Below are 18,479 nucleotides of genomic sequence, written 5' to 3'. Positions count from 1 at the left end.
CATGGCAATTATCATATCATTAAAATTATTTGATGTGATCATTTAAAGAGAAATGTATTTTCTCTCATATATGTATTATAATTTTGGACATTTTCCCCTCTATCTGATACTTCAATTCTGAAATTTCTGTATCATAAATAATGCTGCTATGTTCATGGTCATTATTCTCAATCACATCCTATGCACACATTTGACAAGTTCTCGAGATAGAATCAGAGAAATAAATTATCAAATAGCTCTCTTCAAGGACGAAAACTCATAAATAGAGGAAGGCTATTCTCAAGAGTACTAATTCCCTGAATCTCTAAAATATATCAATAAAACATAAACACCTGTAGGTTAATAATAACAAAGAGGCCTCCTATCTTATCAGTTGTCAGAGTGGAAAACTCAGAAAATGTTACCCTAGATTTTAAAAATTATTTCCTTGGATCATAATACTTAGAGTATTGATCACAGAGTAAACTAGGTAAAAAGATTTTAAAATTTATAGAGAAATGAATCCAATCAAATAATATTTTGGCATCACCCCTCATGATTCTATGCCAAGCTTGCAATTTTGAAAAGGTAATCAAAGCATGTATACAAGTTTTTGTAAATATTAATTATTTCATATGATCTCTGAAATAAACTATAGGCTTTATACATCTCTATTATGCAATGCTATAATTTTTGTCAAATTTCATATGAAAGATTTCTCATTTCTTGATAGGTAAAATTAAACTATCCTATTGAGTCTGTTGTGATTTGTTTATTTTATTTATTCATTTTTTACCAGCCAAAATCATATTTGAATTGCATAATAAAGTATAACACTTAGGTTTTTTTTTTTTCCTCCCCAGCCACATAGCTAGTAGGGGCACATGGCTGAGGAAAACTGCACCACTGTGACAGAGTTCATTCTGCTGGGATTGTCAGATGTCCCTGAGATGAGACTCCTTCTCTTCCTGGTGTTTCTTCTGATCTATGGAGTAACAGTTTTAGCCAATCTGGGCATGGTTGCCCTGATCCAGGTCAGCTCTCAACTGCACACTCCCATGTACTTTTTTCTCAGCAATTTGTCTCTTGTGGACTTTGGCTACTCCTCAGTCATTGTGCCAAAGGTGCTGGCCAACTTCTTAACCAAGGACAAAGCCATCTCCTTCCCAGCATGCATGGTACAGTTCTATTTGTTTTGCACTTGTGTGGTTACAGAGGTCTTCCTCCTGGCTGTGATGGCCTATGATCGCTTTTTGGCCATCTGCAATCCTCTGCTGTACATGGCCATCATGTCCCAGAAGCTCTGTGCAGAGTTGGTTTCTGGCTGTTACCTCTTAGCATCAGTGTGTGCTCTGATTCACTTGTGCTCAGCCCTTGAGATCCCATTGTATAGGTCAAACGTGATGAATCACTTCTTCTGTGATCTACCCCCTCTCCTAAGTCTTGCTTGCTCTGATGTCACTGTGAACAAGGTGCTGTTGTTCATTGTGGCTATTTTCAATGAATCTGTGACCATTGTGATCATCCTCACCTCCTACCTGTTCATTCTCATCACCATCCTGAAGATGCGCTCTGCAGACGGGAGGCGCAAAGCTTTTTCCACCTGTGCCTCCCACCTCACAGCCATTGTTGTCTTCCATGGAACAATCCTTTCCATTTACTGCAGACCCACTTCAGGCAATGGTGGAGATGCTGACAAAGTGGCCACGGTGTTCTACACTGTGGTGATCCCCATGCTGAACCCCCTCATCTATAGCCTGAGAAATAAGGATGTGAAAGAAGCTCTCAGAAAAGTTGTCAGCTCTAAAATGCATTCCTAGAGAATGTGTATTTACCAGAACTTAGGTTGCAAAGTAGAAGCAGATGGAGGGCATGATCAGTGGACTGTAGCATTGAAGTGGAGAGAACACAGGAACAAGCAAAGGAGTCACAAGTGAGTCTTTTGATTTATTTATATTTGTGTCTTTTCAATTTCCAGCTGTGGGATTAAACATGTTTCAAAACTTTCAGACTATTCTTTTCTGTTTTTAACTTTAAAATAATCAGTAATGTTTAAATGAATATGGTTAATGGCACGATTAAGACACACATACTTGTTTTGGTGTAAAGCCTTTGTAAGTTAAAGAAAAACATAAGAATTGTACTTTATATTATTATCCCTGACCCACAAAACTATCTTTGCAAAATGGAAGCTCTGTAGTTTTGTAAAGAATATCACACAATTGACAGTGTGTACACAGAATGAGAAATATATATGTAAACATACATTTCTATTATTTTCTTTAGTTGCTATATACACATATATAATATTATTTACTATATATTCCTTTTTCCTTTTTGTGCTGCAGTTGTCCTAATGTCCAGTGCTTTAACCTTGAATAATATCTCATTTCATGTGTAATATGATAATAATTTCGTAAGTATTTAGGAACATTGTGTTATAAAACCTCAGAACATCAGCTTAGACTGATCCCTAGTAGATGATTAGTCCCCCTATGTCTGTCTTTCTCTCTCCTCCTTTCATGTATTTGTAACCATTTAAAAAACGTTATTAAAGGTAACAGAATTTCTGAATTGTCTCTTTTTTAACTTGATGTTTTCTTCTTATTTTCTTCATAACACTTCAATTAACTGTAGATTAAGTGATTAATGATACAAGTGTATTTCTAAGCTCTGTTCACGTTTCTTGCATGCTTCCTTGGTCTTGATGAAATGCTGTTTTTTGCACCTTTCTTTATGCATCTAAATCATATTTCTTCATTCATTCCTGATTGATGTACACCACTGACACTTTAAGGCTGGATTATGATTTCATTTTCTAAATGGTATTCACTTATTTAAGTGAAGCTTTATGTATAATAATTGTTTGAAAACAATAGGCTTCAGTTAATGAAAGCCTGCACAGATACTTTGACCTTGACTTTTTTTTTAATTTGACCGAATTTAGCGTCTTCAGTCCTCAATTTCCTCCATCCTAATGTTGACGAACTTTACTAACCTCACAGTATTTCATTAAAATTAAATTTTGAAAATGTATATTTATTCACCAAATACTGGAAAGTATTTTTGGTGTGTATCATATGTTTCTGGGGCTATTTAAATTTTTATCTATTTTACTGTCTGTGTCATATAGTAAATTCTCTTTAGTTATCTTTTTATTGAATAGATAGGTGATTCAACACTGGTGGTTGAACAGTATTCATATTGAGAAAAACAGATGAATACAGAACCCTTTGGAAGCCACCAAGAATTGAGAATTGGCTCAAAATTGCCCATATATTGACACTTATATTCAATTAATCAGGGTCCCTTGGGAAAACAAAATATCATCAAGATTCAAATTAAGTTGTGAAGAGTATTAAATTCTAAAAGAGCATGAAGCGAACACTGTTAATTTCAGTTTTAGTAACTGCAGAGAGAGCCTACAGTTTTTGATATCAGGGTACAATATGGAAGAGATATCTTCACCAGAACATTAGAGCTAAGAGGAAGCACTTTTGTTAGCTGGCTTTGAAGGCTTGAAGAAGAGATGTTTTTCAGCCAATAAGCCCAGACTAGGACCCAGCAGGGTTCAATTCTCTACAGGCACACCCTAAGGGAGTGTCTTTGGAAACCAAAGTGGGTGATGCTAGACTGCTGTTCCTACCTGAGAAGAGAGTATCTTGAGGTAGGAAATCCTTGAGTGTCCACTGCGGTTGTATTCACATTAAAAGGATTGCAAAAACAAGAAGGGGTTCATGTCTTTGTTCTGCATCCTTTCCTCCCCATATTCCTTCTTTCTCACTCTTTGTATTTTCCTTCCTTCCATAGATGTAACTGGAAGCCACATAGAAACAGCACCCAGGAAGACAGTGTACAAATCATACCAGAAGCATCACAAAGAACAGAAGTGTGGAATTTAGAAGAGATCAGATCTAACACACTCCTCTGGAGATGAGGAGAATCCAAACCCATTCTTCTATTATAAATGGCTTAGGTGGTTGACATTTATAATAGAAGAATGGGCTTGGATTCTCCTCATCTCCTGAGGAGTGTGTTGTGTATCTCTCTATATCTGAACACTTAGGCAAACACCAAAACTCTCAGTCTTTATCACATTGTCTTAATTATAGAGAGATTGATAAAAATAGATGAGGTTGATTTTTAGTAATAGCCATGACCCCATGTTACCATACACCCTATGTGATAAAGGCAATGCCACTGTTTACTACAGTGTAGCTGAGGAAAACTTTCTGGTTCCAAATCATGGAAAGCTAGCACTTTTCCCACAATTTCCATAAAGCAATTATCCATATGTTTCTCTTGGTTGTTCTAGTCACAGTAACTAATATGAGTGTCTACTGGGAAGCATAATTCCAAATGAATTATAACCATTGGCAATAACTTCTTTTATTGGTGACCTGCTATGCTGATAGAATGGAAAGTGTGATTCAAATTTGGGAAGGAGGCAAAGCAAAGGCACTTATGATTGAAACATAAGTTTGCAGATTTAGTGTTTATGTTCACCTGTATTTCATATGTTGTTCTCGATGAATTCAATAAGAAAATTGGAAAGGAACTCTTTTCTATAATAATAGATTTTTATGTGGTATCACTTAAAAAAACATCCTAATAGTGAATTATATAAGGTAATATATTTATTTATTTGACAATTTCACAATTAGGGAGAGAAGAGAAAAAGGGATTTTCAAAGTGGAAACATCTAATCTTCAATGACATTTTCACTTAGTTTCTACATGATTTTCATTCCAGTACTGTGCTCACAATTTCAAAAAGTGTTAATATTCTTAGTAATGATTTGCAATACATTCCAATTGAAAAGAATTGGCTTATAAGGATACAATTTGAAAACAAAATGACAGAATTAGGAAATATCATTCACTTTTCTGCATGAGGCATATTTAAAATATGTAGTTTACATTTGTAATATATTTACTCAAATTTTTGCAACTTAGAGAATAAACACAATGAGAATAAGCTCTGATTATTTCATGCTTTTACTTAAATTACTAGATTTTACTTATACTTTGAAGTCTTAACTCTCATTGGTTTTCATTTGATTAACTTTTGTATGTTGAATGAGTGAGTGCTTACAAGGTAGCTCTTTTAACCAACATTCCTCAATATTCCGCTGTTCCCACAAAATCATTTATTGATAATTTTTATTTCCTTCTTGGTGGGCAATATATCAATTATTATATGTTATAATTTTTAAAAAGTTATGTTTTAGCATTGATTTTGCTATCATGGTCAGGTCATATACCATATCTCAATGGACCTTTCTTAAGGAAAAGTAAGGTTATGCTACTTTACAAAGGAAGTTAGCATTAATATTCAAATTTTCATATGACAGAACCACCATTAGTAAGACAATGATATATTATGTCTCACTTATATGAAGTGTTGGCATATTAATGCCTAGTCATAATCATAACTATGCCTCTTTCTGGATATTTTAATACTTGGTAGGGGAAGAGAATCAATATAACATGAATTAAGATTCAACATCACTTGAGAATAAATTGAGTAGTTCCTAAAAAATGTTTGGAAATAGTAATAGATATGTTTCAATACTCACTTTCACAGAAATAAATTAGCTCAAACATCTGAGTATATATTTGTTCTAGGCTACAAATCAATTTGCAAGAGAAAAATAAAAAAAATAATAAAAAGCTATTTTTTATTTAAAAAATCCATAAAACATTTCAATTATTGTCCTACTTAAGCCCTGGAGGAACCTATTGCTGGATTAAAATGACCCATGGAATAAAATATTCATCCTCTCCACCAACTAGTTTAACTCTTACGACTATTATGAAGGTTTTGCAATTTAAGTAAAATCAGCTTTGAAATGGAAGTTAGTTCATAAAATTTAATGCTTAAGTGATAATAAAATCAGCCTTAACTAGGCAGAGGAGTGTGTTTTGTGTTTTAAAATTTTAAATGACTAAGAAATAATATTTATTTAAAGAACATACAAAACATAGAAGTCTACCAATTAAAGTTGCATTTCTATTGCAGAGTTTTCCTTTGTTACTCTCTGATATTTGAGTCAAATCTGCCTCTGCTCTTTGGACTCAGTTTCATATATATATATATATATATATATATATATATATATATATATATATAATTTCTAATCCTCTCATCTGCCCTAGAGTTTGGGGAACTGATCAAAATCGTGCTGGTTCTTGACACTCCTTGGATGCTGTTCAGAAAACTAAGTAAAGGAATGTTGATAATGTCACTGTGTCTGCAGCCTAACTTACAAAAACCCTGTTTGAGTGGTTTTGGGTGGAAAGGATGTATGCCACTCATCCAGGTATCTTCCATTGGACAAAACTCCACCAGGGAATGGAGGCTGTGCCTGCCAAAGTACCAAGAGGGGTGGAGGTGTTTCTGCCTGTTGTCACTGAATTCTTTTTGGGGGTAGTCAGTGATCTCTTGAAAGTTTTTCCAATAAACCATGTGTCTCCCATGCTGTCTCCAGGCACTTTCTTTGGCCTCTCCACAGCCCTTCCTACTGCCTTTGGCACAATTATGTTAAATAAGAAAGTCTTAACGCTGACTCTGAATATGTGCTTCTCTCCATTCAGTCTATATGCCTTCTCCAGCAGATTACTTTGAGTTTGTTCAAATTACAACTGATTGTGCTTTCATTATCTCCTTTGCAAGAAATGCATAAAAACAAAATTGTCTTTTGGCTGGTTATTAGGAAGATTAAATGAGCTAAGCTTTAAATAAGATTTAGATACATTGTAACACACAATGCATGCCCAATAGGTGAGTCCTGTGATTATAGCTATCTGACCAGAAGATCTATTACCATGATTGTATTTGAAGAAACTCCAGGGTAGCTCAACACAGTCTGCCCTCCTGGAAGTTAAGGGATTTTGTAGTGTTATGAGAAAGGGAAACTTCATCATAAATATTCATGGTAATTTCAAATGGCAACACAATCTGTGCCTCACATATCAGATATTAGGATACAGAATTCCAATCACTCATGAAATCTGGAAAAAAAATTTAGTATTGTTTCCAAATTTAGAATTCTTTTTTCTCTTTAATTGGCTATGATAGTTGTACTTATAGAGCACAGTGTGTATACATGTATATGATGTGATGATAAAAATCAGGGTGATCTGTATAACTATCACCTCAAACATTTGCCAAGTTTATTTTTTCTTTTTTTGTGTGTGTGTTGAAAACTGTTTATTCTCACCATTTAAATTATACTGTGCATTATTCTTAATATGTTCACCCTAGTCTGTAATAGAACACAAAGTTATGGTGGTTTTAAAACCAATTTTCTGATCACATTCCACAGAGATTAATTATTTTTGAGGCTTCTATGACATCAATTTTTACTTCAATTTTTTTTACTTTGTTAAACCATAGAGATTAATAATTATTTTAGGTAAGGCATTCATTTCCCAGGAGCATAATTTATAATATAAAGTCTTTAATTGCATGCTATCCACATCTATCACCTTCAATTCTAAGAAAGAAACATCTATATCACAGGTTTGTTCACAAAAACTAGGCTCTAAGTGCTTAAAAGAAAAAAATGTGTATATGTGTGTGTGTGTGTGTGTGTGTGTATATTCTGAGCAAAAAATAATAATTAGTAACATGGTTAACATGTCTTTGACTTAGAGAATGCTTATGAGAACACTTATCTCCTGCCCTTTTCATTTTTTAAAATTTTATCTAAGAGACAGTAGAGAAATTACAACTCTTTCTTCTGTAATATCAAACATTAATATATATATATATATATATATATATATATATATATATAAATACTAGCTAAAATAGTAAACTTTCTCTTTTTCTGTTTCTCTCCTGCTTCTGCCACACTAGCATTCTTCATGAGATCTACAATGACCAAAGATGAGATCGTATTTGCCACTGATATTCCAATTTTGAGGGTGGTCTGATATTCCAATTTTGAGGGTGGTGTTAATGTGCGTGCAAGGTGGTCATGAACTTCATCTGCTCAGCCTAGAAGGATACTTTTGGGTTTTCTTTGGGTTTATCATAGGCTACTAACCTATGCATAGAACATAGCAAACAAATTGTTTAAAGAGAATTTTCTTCTTTTATCAGGGCATGAATCTTAGCATTTTTTTAATGGCCATGAATTCAGGAGAATAGTTTGTTTTCATTACTTTAAAATTGGCTCATAATACAGAGAAGCCATCAGGCTGCTTCTGGTCTAGACTGTCTTCACTCAATTTTCAGTACAATGTGTTAATTAAGTAAATATCTAAATCTACAAATTACAGAGAATACAGAGTAAAATTATTTTGATTTAATTGACATCATCCTTAAGGGAAAGATCAGAATGATAGTTTCCACTTACACAAATACTCAATTTAACCTCTTTATACAAATAACACTCTGAGGGACCTTAGAAAAATTTCACATCCTTTTTAAAATATGGATAAACTTTATATATATATATATATATATATATATATGTGTGTGTGTGTGTGTGTGTGTGTGTGTGTGTGTGTGTGATAGCCAAATTTAAGTTGATGACATATACGGCATCTGATTTCACATTTCTACATATACACTCTCATTTACAACTAAAAGTTTGCATCCTATATACTGCTGGTGTCTCTTTCTAATTTTTTTCTCAACAATTTTAAAAGTACATTTGCACAGTAGATATAATAAACCACAGCTTGTTAATTCTTTCACTTTTGACTATTGTAAAAACAGTAACAAACAATAATGAGAATTAAACATAGTTTTTTTTCATACTCTTTCAATATAATCAAGTTTGATAATAAGTTATTATAATATTTCTAGTTTTAAAATTATAGAGATTTTATTGTTGTTAATGTTAAAATTTCAACAAATGTTGATGAATTACTTTTATAGAAAGCAAGAAAGATGTATTCCATCTATCTGTATCATTAAAAGACTTAATAGTCACCGTTACAGTGAAGTACTTAACCATTAATTTGACAAATAAAAACTATTATGCCTTTGACTATGTGCATTCATTTCCTTTTTTGGTTCTGAATAACTCCAACTTTAAAGAATCTTTATGAACCACTATTTTCAAGGAAAATGTTCACACACTTCAACAAAAAATTTAGAAAACTTTTATGGGAAAATTTTAGGTTACTGATAGATTTAACAAAAACAATAATATGCGTATGGTAACTTTTATATTTCTCGGTCATAATTTTTTAATTTTTTTGTGAATAGAAGTTAATTTCCATGTAACATTAAAGCATATTTTAGAATCTATTTCAAAGTCATCCAAATCACCTACTCCAATAGATCATCAGAACTGTGCAAGGCAGTTAAAGATTGAGAATTCTTCAAGATTATTACTAATTCTGAAATTAATTGTCACTAGTAAACTCTACTGAGAAACATAGGTTAGAATATTATAATTATGGAACATTAAATCAATTTGGTAGTTATTTTTCTCTTACAATTCATGCATATGTGTTTCATATTAATGTTATTTGATACAGATTTTAATGTCCACCTACCATTTCCTCTTTTATATCTTCCCAGAAGTAAACTAAAAGTTAAAATATGTAAGTTAACCTGACATCTGTTGGCCATGGCTGAAGAAAACTGCACAACTGTAACAGAGTTCATTCTCCTAGGATTGTCTGATGTTCCTGAGATGAGAGTCCTCCTCTTCCTGGTGTTCCTTCTTATCTATGGAGTCACAGTTTTGGCCAACCTGGGCATGGTGGCACTGATCCAGGTCAGCTCTCAACTGCACACTCCCATGTATTTTTTTCTCAGTCACTTGTCCCTTGTGGACTTCAGCTACTCCTCAGTCATTGTGCCCAAAATGCTGGCCAACATCTTAACCGAGGATAAAGCCATCTCCTTCCCCGCGTGCATGGTACAGTTCTATTTGTTTTGCACTTGTGTGATCACAGAGATCATTCTGCTGGCTGTGATGGCCTATGACCGCTTTGTGGCCATCTGCAACCCTCTGCTATACATGGTTATCATGTCCCAAAAGCTCTGTGCAGAGCTGGTTTCAGGCTGTTACTTGTTAGCATCAGTGTGTGCTCTGATTCACTTGTGCTTGGCCCTTAAAATCCCATTGTATAGGTCAAACATGATCAATCACTTCTTCTGTGACCTACCTCCACTCTTAAATCTTGCTTGCTCTGATGTCACTGTGAACAAGGTGCTGCTGTTCATCATGGCTACTTTCAATGAATCTATGACCATTGTGATCATCCTCACCTCCTACCTGTTCATTCTCATCACCATCCTGAAGATGCACTCTGCAGAGGGGAGGCACAAAGCTTTTTCCACCTGTGCCTCCCACCTCACAGCCATTGTTATCTTCCATGGAACAATCCTGTTCATTTATTGCCAGCCCAGTTCTGGCACTGGTCTGGATATTGACAAAGTGACCACAGTGTTCTACACTGTGGTGATCCCCATGCTGAACCCCCTGATCTACAGCCTGAGGAACAAGGATGTGAAACAAGCTCTCAGAAATGTGCTGTACTCCAAAATCTTATCACAGACAATTTAATAAAACATAATATGGATTAAGGGTGAGTAGGTGGGAAGAGGAGTTGGAATGCAGAGAATGATAATGAGCTAGGCAGGTATTACTGAGTCTTTTTGTTCTATAATCTTTGTGTGTCTTGAATTCATAAAGATGGGAGTTCGCATGTTCACAAGTTAGTTTGTTTTGTAGTTCTTCAATATATAACATTGTAAAGTGATATGATAAATAGCACTGTTATGACATGAATTTTTAATTTGTTTTAATCTATCACATGTTTTAATGAAGAACTCACAATAGTCATTTGTTTCAGTAAACTTTATTGAAAACATAATACATTAAGAATTGAATTCATGATTTTTATAGTAAAAAATAACCCCATGTCAATTAGTTTACACAAGCATGAGTATTCATGTGTACATATATTGTTAACTGTTTTTATTTCTTCTTGTTTTCTCTATTATAGTGGTAGTTGTTGCAATGAACATTATATAACTTCATCATACATTATACAACTTCATTATATAACTTTATCCATATCATATTATTTGAAAAATGGAGACAATATTAATAATCATTTCATAAAAATCTTAGAAGAAATAAATTGCATGTCAAATGTAGGTAAAACTCCTTATATATAATTCATTTTATCTCTTTCTATCTGGATTCTATATTGTCATTCTTCATCATTTTTAGTTATTGAATTACCATCATCATGAGTAGCTTTCTTTTTTACTTCATCTTAACTTCTGATGTTTATGATACCTCTTCAATATTTTTGGATGTAATGCTTACTGTACATTATAAGTGCATGTATATTTATTGTTCATATAATGATTTTTTTGTCCTAGTTTTCTGTGGATGTTAGCAGCATTTCTTAATTCAGTTCTGACTCAGATACAGCATTGAGTCTTCCTTTATAAATTCATTATAATTTATGTAAATTTTTACTTTGCACTTGCTTGTATAAATGAAGCTGATTCTAGCTGTAAAACATTAGAAAATCACAAGATTCAGTTCATAAAATCTAGGATTTGGGGCTGGGGCTGGGGCTCAGTGGTAGAGCACCCGCCTCGCACATGTGAGACACTGGGTACCATCCTTAGCACTACATAAAAATAAATAAACATATTTTAAAAAACTAGGATTGGTTTCAATCTTAATTATTTAATTTGGAAAGTAACTTAATTTCTGCAATACTTATATATTTTTTTCATTTTCACACTGCCTAATTCTACTAACCTCACAGCATTTTTTGAGATTAAATTTTGATAATATATATTCAGTGATGTTTGCATTCTCACAGGAAATAAACCTTGCTAATTAATAATTTGAAATCATAATAGTTTCTTTGCTATTAATTGTAAGATATAGTCTACCACAGATATTTTATAACAGATGAAACTGTTTAAAAATGGATTAAATATGATAGGGATTCAAATGCCAATGATCTTCTACAGAATTGTGTCAGAAGAAAGAACAGCACTTGAATTCAGCTTATCACCCATTTTGTACTGAATTTTCACATTTTACCCAAGACTTTCCATTTCATGACTATTAGATCCTTGCACTAAAAACCTAATGCCAGTATAGGGTAAGCAAAACCAAAAAGAGTAGAAAATAATATTTGTGATCCAGAGGGGCTTTGGTAATTAATGGATGATCTTGAATTCTGGGCACATTCTTCCTCCTAACAAGGCAAATATCAGAGTGAGATCAAACATTCCAGCTTAAGGGAATAAAGAGAAGTGTTCTGCTGAATGCTTTTCTATGTAAGTATCCATTCTTGAGAGGGCATGGGGATATATGAGGGGGGCAAGAGATCAGGGGTAACCCTTTCTGATTACAAGAAATTCACATTTTGATGGTACAGAAAACCATGTCAATGTATCTGTGCATAATTGTATCACACCAAGGTTTGAGTAATGGTTAAAGAAGGGCAAATTCACAGAAATTGTAACTACTAGACAATAATGAATGCAGTCTGGAGGAAACAGAGAACATTTTATGGATGGTTCACCCTGGTTCCCATTTTTTTTCTGTCTTATTTTTCTTATTTTTGGTCTCAGTTTCACATGTTGGAATGAGGAAGGTTCTAACACTGGCTCTGACTCTCATTTTTCTCTCTGTAAAATCATGTAGTTGGGAAAAAACAGCAATTCTCTTTGCTTTATTCAAATTACAACTATCTGTGTCTCTATCACCTATTTTGTAAGAAATGTATAAAAACAAATGATCTCTTCACTGGTTGTTAGGAAGATTACAAGCTAACATTTAAATAGATGTGATTTACAGCTGGGTATAATAATCCATGCCTGTAATCCCAATGGCTCAGGAGGCTGAGGCAGGAGGATCACGAGTTCAAAGCCAGCCTCAGCAACATAACAAGGACCTAAACAATTTAGTGAGACCCTTTCTCAAAATAATACATAAGTGAATAAAACAGAAAATGGACTGGTGTTGTGGTTCCATAGTTAAGTTCCCCTGGGTTCAATCCTTGGTATAAATATAAAAAAATAGATATTACACATATTTATATGGCACAGCTTTTTCTTTCTAAACATATATGCATGATGTGATGATCAAATCAATGTGATTTGTATATCCCTTGCTTCAAAGATTTGTCTTTGTTTTTTGCTACCAGAGATTGAACTCAGGGGCACTCGGCCATGAGGCCCATCCCCAGCCATGTTTTATATTTTATTTAGAGACTCACTGTGTTGCTTAGCACCTCACTTTTGCTGAGGCTGTCTTTGAACTCGCCATCCTCCCACCTCAGCTTCCCAAGCTGCTGGGATTACAGGTGTGCACCACTATGCCAGGCTGTCATTTTTTTTTTTTTGTGGTAAAAACATTAAGAATCTGTTGTTTTGGCCATTTAAGGTATACAGTGAATAATTGTTAACTATATTCATCCTACTCTGCAATAAAAACCAAGTAATGGTAGTTTAAAAACAGATTTTCTGATCAACTTCCACAGAGATTAATTATTTTTGATCCTTCCATGACATCATTTTTTAAATTTTGTTATGCCATAGAGATTAGAAGTTGTTATAGGTAAAGGATTCATTTCCCAGGAGCTTAATTTATAATATAAAATATTTTATTGCATTCTGTCCACATTTAATATCTTCAGGGAAGAAACGTCTATACCACAGGTTTGTTTACTAAATCTAGACTCTAGTTACTTGAAAGTGAAAAGACATAAATTTTCTGAGGAAAAAAATAATTAATATGTTTAATTCATCTGTCTTTGACTCAGAGAATGGTTATGACAACACTTATCTCATTCCCTTACTTTTTAAATACTTTTTTTTCTTTTAAGAGACAGGAGAGAAATTACATTTTTTTGAAATATCAAACATTAATGTATTTTTAAAATACAGATAAAATGGTAGATTTTCTCTTTTTCTCTTTTTCTTCCTCTTTGGCCACACAAGCATCCTTCATGAGATCTACAATGACCAAAGTTGAGCTCACTATTGCCACCACTATCTCAATTTTGAGGGTTGTGTGAATGTGTCTGCAGGTGGTCATGAACTTTCTCTGCTCAGCACAGGAGGATACTTTTGAAATTGATATGGATTTATCATAGATTTGTTTTCTATTACCATAGACTATTGATAATAAAAATTTCAAAGAGGATTTTTCTTTTTTTATTCAGTCAAATATCTTAATTTTCATTATGAATAAAACATATGAAAACATGACTTCAGGAGAATAATGTGTTTTCATTTCACTAAATTTGATTCAAGATGCAGAGAAACCAGCATGTTTTCTGGTCCAGATTGCCCTCACTCAGTTTTGATTAAACTGGTTTAATGAAGTAAGTATCTATTCCTACAAAGTAAGAAGAAATGCAGAGAATAAAATCATGTAATTTCCTTGGGTCTCTTTATTAAGGGAAAGGTCTGGAAGGGAGTTTCCACTTTCGTGAAATACATAGTTTTACCCCTTTACCCAAATAACTCTTCGAGGAACCTTAGAAAGTTTCAATTACCTCTTTTTTAATGTGGTTAAAATATTTTTATATTATTGTTGTAACCAAATTAAGTTGATAACACATGGTGTATTTATATGTATTCACAATTCTGCACATAGATTCTCATTTAGAACTAAAACCTCTAACTATGTATTACTGGTGTCTGTTCTTTAAAATTGATCATATTGCAACAAAATTTGAAAGTACATTTCTACCATAGTTATGATGAGTCATAGTTTAAAAACTCTACATTTGACTATTGTCAAAATAGTCCAAAACAACAATATACTATTGAACATACCTTTCTTTTTATAATTATATGATACAATCATTTCCAACAACATATTGCTAACAATATAAAATCTCTAATTAAAATTCATTTAGTTTTTACTGTTTGAAATGTTAAGACTTCCAATAAATGTTGCCTAATTGCTTTTACAAAAAAAAAATATATGTGTGTGTCTGTATGTTTCTTCTTTCTGAGACATTATAGTACTTCATAATTATCATTACAATAAAATCATACTTTCTATAATTTGATAAAATTGAGTGTACACATTGTTTTCTTTCTCATAATTATAATTTTTCTTTCTGAATCATTATAATTTTAAAAAGTCCTCATGAAACACAAGTTTCATAGAGAATACATTTTCCAACAATATGCTTTAGACAACTTTATGATACAAACTTATGTAACTGATTTTTAAAGAACAATCAAAAGTGTGTGATAACTTTTGCAAGTATAGGCCATAACTTATTAATATTCTGTAAATAGAGGTAAATTTCCATGTACCATCAAAGCATATCATTGAATCTATTTTAAAGCGTGCCTAAAAACCTAATTCAATGGATCATCAGAACTGTACAGGGTATTTACTGACTGAGAATCATTTAAGATTACTGCTGATACTTAAATTAAGCTTCACAAGTCAGTTCTACTGAGATACAGAATTTAGATTATTCTCATAATTACTTAATATTTTGAAAATGTGACAGATATGCTTATTTTACAATCCAAAAATATGTGTGTTTAATGTTAACCTATTTTCTTTGTGTTCTCTTCCCTGAATGAGCAAAACACCTACCAAATTTTTCTTAACATGATTTCTGATGATAATGGCCAAAGAAAACTGCACCTCTGTGACAGAGTTCATTCTGTTGGGATTGTCAGATGTCCCTGAGCTGAGAGTCCTCCTCTTCCTGGTGTTCCTTCTCATCTATGGAGTCACAGTTTTGGCCAACCTAGGCATGGTGGCACTGATCCAGGTCAGCTCTCAGCTGCACACCCCCATGTACTTTTTCCTCAGCCACTTGTCCCTTGTGGACTTCTGCTACTCCTCAATCATAGTGCCCAAAATGCTGACCAACATCTTTACCAAGGACAAAGCTATTTCTTTCCAGGGCTGCATTGCACAACTCTATTTATTTTGTACTTATGCAATTACAGAGGTCTTCCTGCTGGCAGTGATGGCCTATGACCGCTTCGTGGCCATCTGCAACCCACTGCTGTACATGGTCATCATGTCCCAGAAGCTCTGTGCAGGGCTGGTCTCTGGCTGTTACCTCTATGCATCTATTTGTTCTCTGATTCATTTGTGCTTAACTCTGGAGATCCCATTCTACAGGTCAAATGTGATCAATCACTTCTTCTGTGACTTACCCCCACTCTTAAATCTTGCATGCTCCGATGTCACTGTGAATGAGATGTTGTTGTTCATTGTGGTCAATTTCAATGAAGTCTTCACCATCACGATCATCCTCACCTCCTATGTATTCATTCTCATCACCATCCTGAAGATGCGCTCTGCAGAGGGGAGGCGCAAAGCTTTTTCCACCTGTGCCTCCCACCTCACAGCCATTGTTGTCTTCCATGGAACAATCCTGTTCATTTATTGCCAGCCCAGTTCTGGCACTAGTCTGGATATTGACAAAGTGACTACAGTGTTCTACACTGTGGTGATCCCCATGCTGAATCCCCTGATCTATAGCCTGAGGAACAAGGATGTGAAAGAAGCTCTCAGAAATGTGCTGTACTCCAAAATATTATCAAAGACAATTTGATAGAATATAATTTGGGTAGAGAGTAAATATGTGGGCAGAGAAGTTGGAATGCAGAAGATGAGGAGGAACTAGGCAAGTATCAGTGAGTCTTTTTGTTCTCAAATGTTTGTGTGTATTCAATTCATAAAGATAGGATTCAGCATGTGCAAAAGTTGAAGTCTGCTGATTTATTGTTCTTCAATTTGCAACATTGTAAAGTGATATGGGAAGTAGCACTGTTATGACATGAATGTTTAATTTGTTTTAATCTATCGTGTTTTAATGAAGAACTCACAAGAGTTATTTGTTTCAGTAAACTGCTGTAAACACCCCATTGTCTATTAGTTAATGCAAGCATAGAATCCTATATGTGTACATTTATGGGTAACTGTTTTATTTCTTCTCCTTTTCTTTATTGCTTTTGTAGTTGTTCCTTGTTTTTACAACTTCACACATCATTTTCTTTGAAAAAAAAAGAAAAATATTAATAATTATTTCACAAGAATCGTAGAATAAATAAATTACATGTCAGGTGCAAGCATTTATTATAACCTGGTATATATAATTCATTGTATCTCTTCCTCCCTGGATTCTGTATCTGTATCTCTGCATCATTATTAGTCAATAAATAACTATTATTATGAATAGCTACATCTGTAACTTAGCCTTTTTATAACTTTTTTTATCTTCTGATTGTCATGGTACCTTCTTCAATACACTGTGGAGGAAATACTTATTGTACCTTGTAAATGCATTTCTAACCTTTGTTTCTGTTCTTTGCATGTGAATTGTACTTCATATTATGATCTTTTATCTCTATTTACTGTGTACTTAAGCAGCATTTCTCAACTCAGTCCTGACTTATATGCAGCCTTGAGTCTTCTTTTATAAACCCATTATAATTTAGTTAAATTTCTATTGTGTGCTCACTTGTTTAAATGAAGATTATTCCAGCCATAAAACATTAGAAAATCACAAGACCCAGTTCATAAATACTAGGATTGCTTTTTGAACCTCAATTATTTAGTTTGGAACTTAATTTCTTCAATCCTTTGTGTCTTGCATTTTTAAAAATGGCTAATTCAAAGCGTTTTATTAAGATAAAATATTTATTTTTTAGGTGTAAATGAACTGTTAATTTTATTTATGTATTTATATTTGGTGTTGAGTATTGAACCCACTGTCTCACACATACTAGGGAAGTGCTCTACCAATGAGCCACAACCCCAGTACCTATTAAGATTAAATTTTAATGACATGTATTCAGTAGTGATCACATGCTCACTGAAATTTGTTAATTACTAAATTACAATTATTTCTTTAGTATTAATTGTAAGATCTAGTCTATCATAGAGATTTTATAACACATGAAACTGTCTTAAAATAGATTAAATACCATAGGGATTTAAATATCAGAGTTATTATAAAATCCTTTAAGGAGAAAGAGCACAACTTGAGGTTCATATTATCACCCACTTAATACTGAATTTTCAAATCTCACCCAAGACTTTCTAGTTCACAACTCTTATATCCTTATACTGAAAACCTAAGATCAATATAGGGTAAGCAAAACCAAAAAGAGTAGAAGATTTGTGATCCAGAATGGCTTTGGCAGTTAATAACTGTACTTTAACTCTGGGGACATTCTTATTCCTAATAAGGCAGAGATCTGAGTGGGAGCAAATATTCCAGATGAAGGAAATAAAAACAAGTGTTCTGTTTGATACTTTCCTATGTGAGTGTCTATTATTGAGAGGGCCTGGGAATATGTGAGGAGGGCAACAGATGCAGAGGAAACACTTTCTGATCACCAGAAACCCACATTTTGTTTGGAGAAAAAGACATGCCCATGTATATACAAATAACAAAGTTTCACTGAAGTGGGAACATCAATGAAATAAGAGCTAATTCATAGAAATTGTGACTATTATAGAAGAATAAACATGGTCTGGAAGAATCTGAAAA

At 33.5% G+C, this 18,479-nt stretch overlaps 3 protein-coding genes across 3 annotated transcripts; all 3 read left to right on the top strand.

The window, feature by feature from the left end:
• Window positions 1-863: 863 nt before the first annotated feature.
• On the top strand, window positions 864-1,799 carry LOC113175315 (olfactory receptor 5L1-like). The gene has a single exon (XM_026379587.2). The coding sequence runs from the start codon at window positions 864-866 to the stop codon at window positions 1,797-1,799; it is 936 nt and encodes a 311-aa protein (XP_026235372.2).
• Window positions 1,800-9,571: 7,772 nt separating this feature from the next.
• LOC113175300 (olfactory receptor 5L1-like) lies at window positions 9,572-10,516 on the top strand. The gene has a single exon (XM_026379574.2). It carries the CDS (start codon window positions 9,572-9,574, stop codon window positions 10,514-10,516), a length of 945 nt encoding a protein of 314 aa, XP_026235359.1.
• A 5,068-nt stretch (window positions 10,517-15,584) lies between these two features.
• LOC144254214 (olfactory receptor 5L1-like) lies at window positions 15,585-16,535 on the top strand. Its single transcript, XM_077797227.1, has one exon. It carries the CDS (start codon window positions 15,585-15,587, stop codon window positions 16,533-16,535), a length of 951 nt encoding a protein of 316 aa, XP_077653353.1.
• The last annotated feature ends 1,944 nt before the right edge of the window (window positions 16,536-18,479 follow it).

Source organism: Urocitellus parryii, chromosome 4 (genome assembly GCF_045843805.1).
Source record: "Urocitellus parryii isolate mUroPar1 chromosome 4, mUroPar1.hap1, whole genome shotgun sequence".
In the NCBI taxonomy this organism is placed as follows: Eukaryota; Metazoa; Chordata; class Mammalia; order Rodentia; family Sciuridae; genus Urocitellus; species Urocitellus parryii.
This window is presented reverse-complemented; position numbering and strand designations above follow the sequence as displayed.

Coding starts and splice junctions, on each gene's coding strand:
- LOC113175300 (XM_026379574.2), top strand. CDS start 9,572: ATGGCTGAAGAAAACTGCACAACTGTAACAGAGTTCATTCTCCTAGGA.
- LOC144254214 (XM_077797227.1), top strand. CDS start 15,585: ATGATAATGGCCAAAGAAAACTGCACCTCTGTGACAGAGTTCATTCTG.
- LOC113175315 (XM_026379587.2), top strand. CDS start 864: ATGGCTGAGGAAAACTGCACCACTGTGACAGAGTTCATTCTGCTGGGA.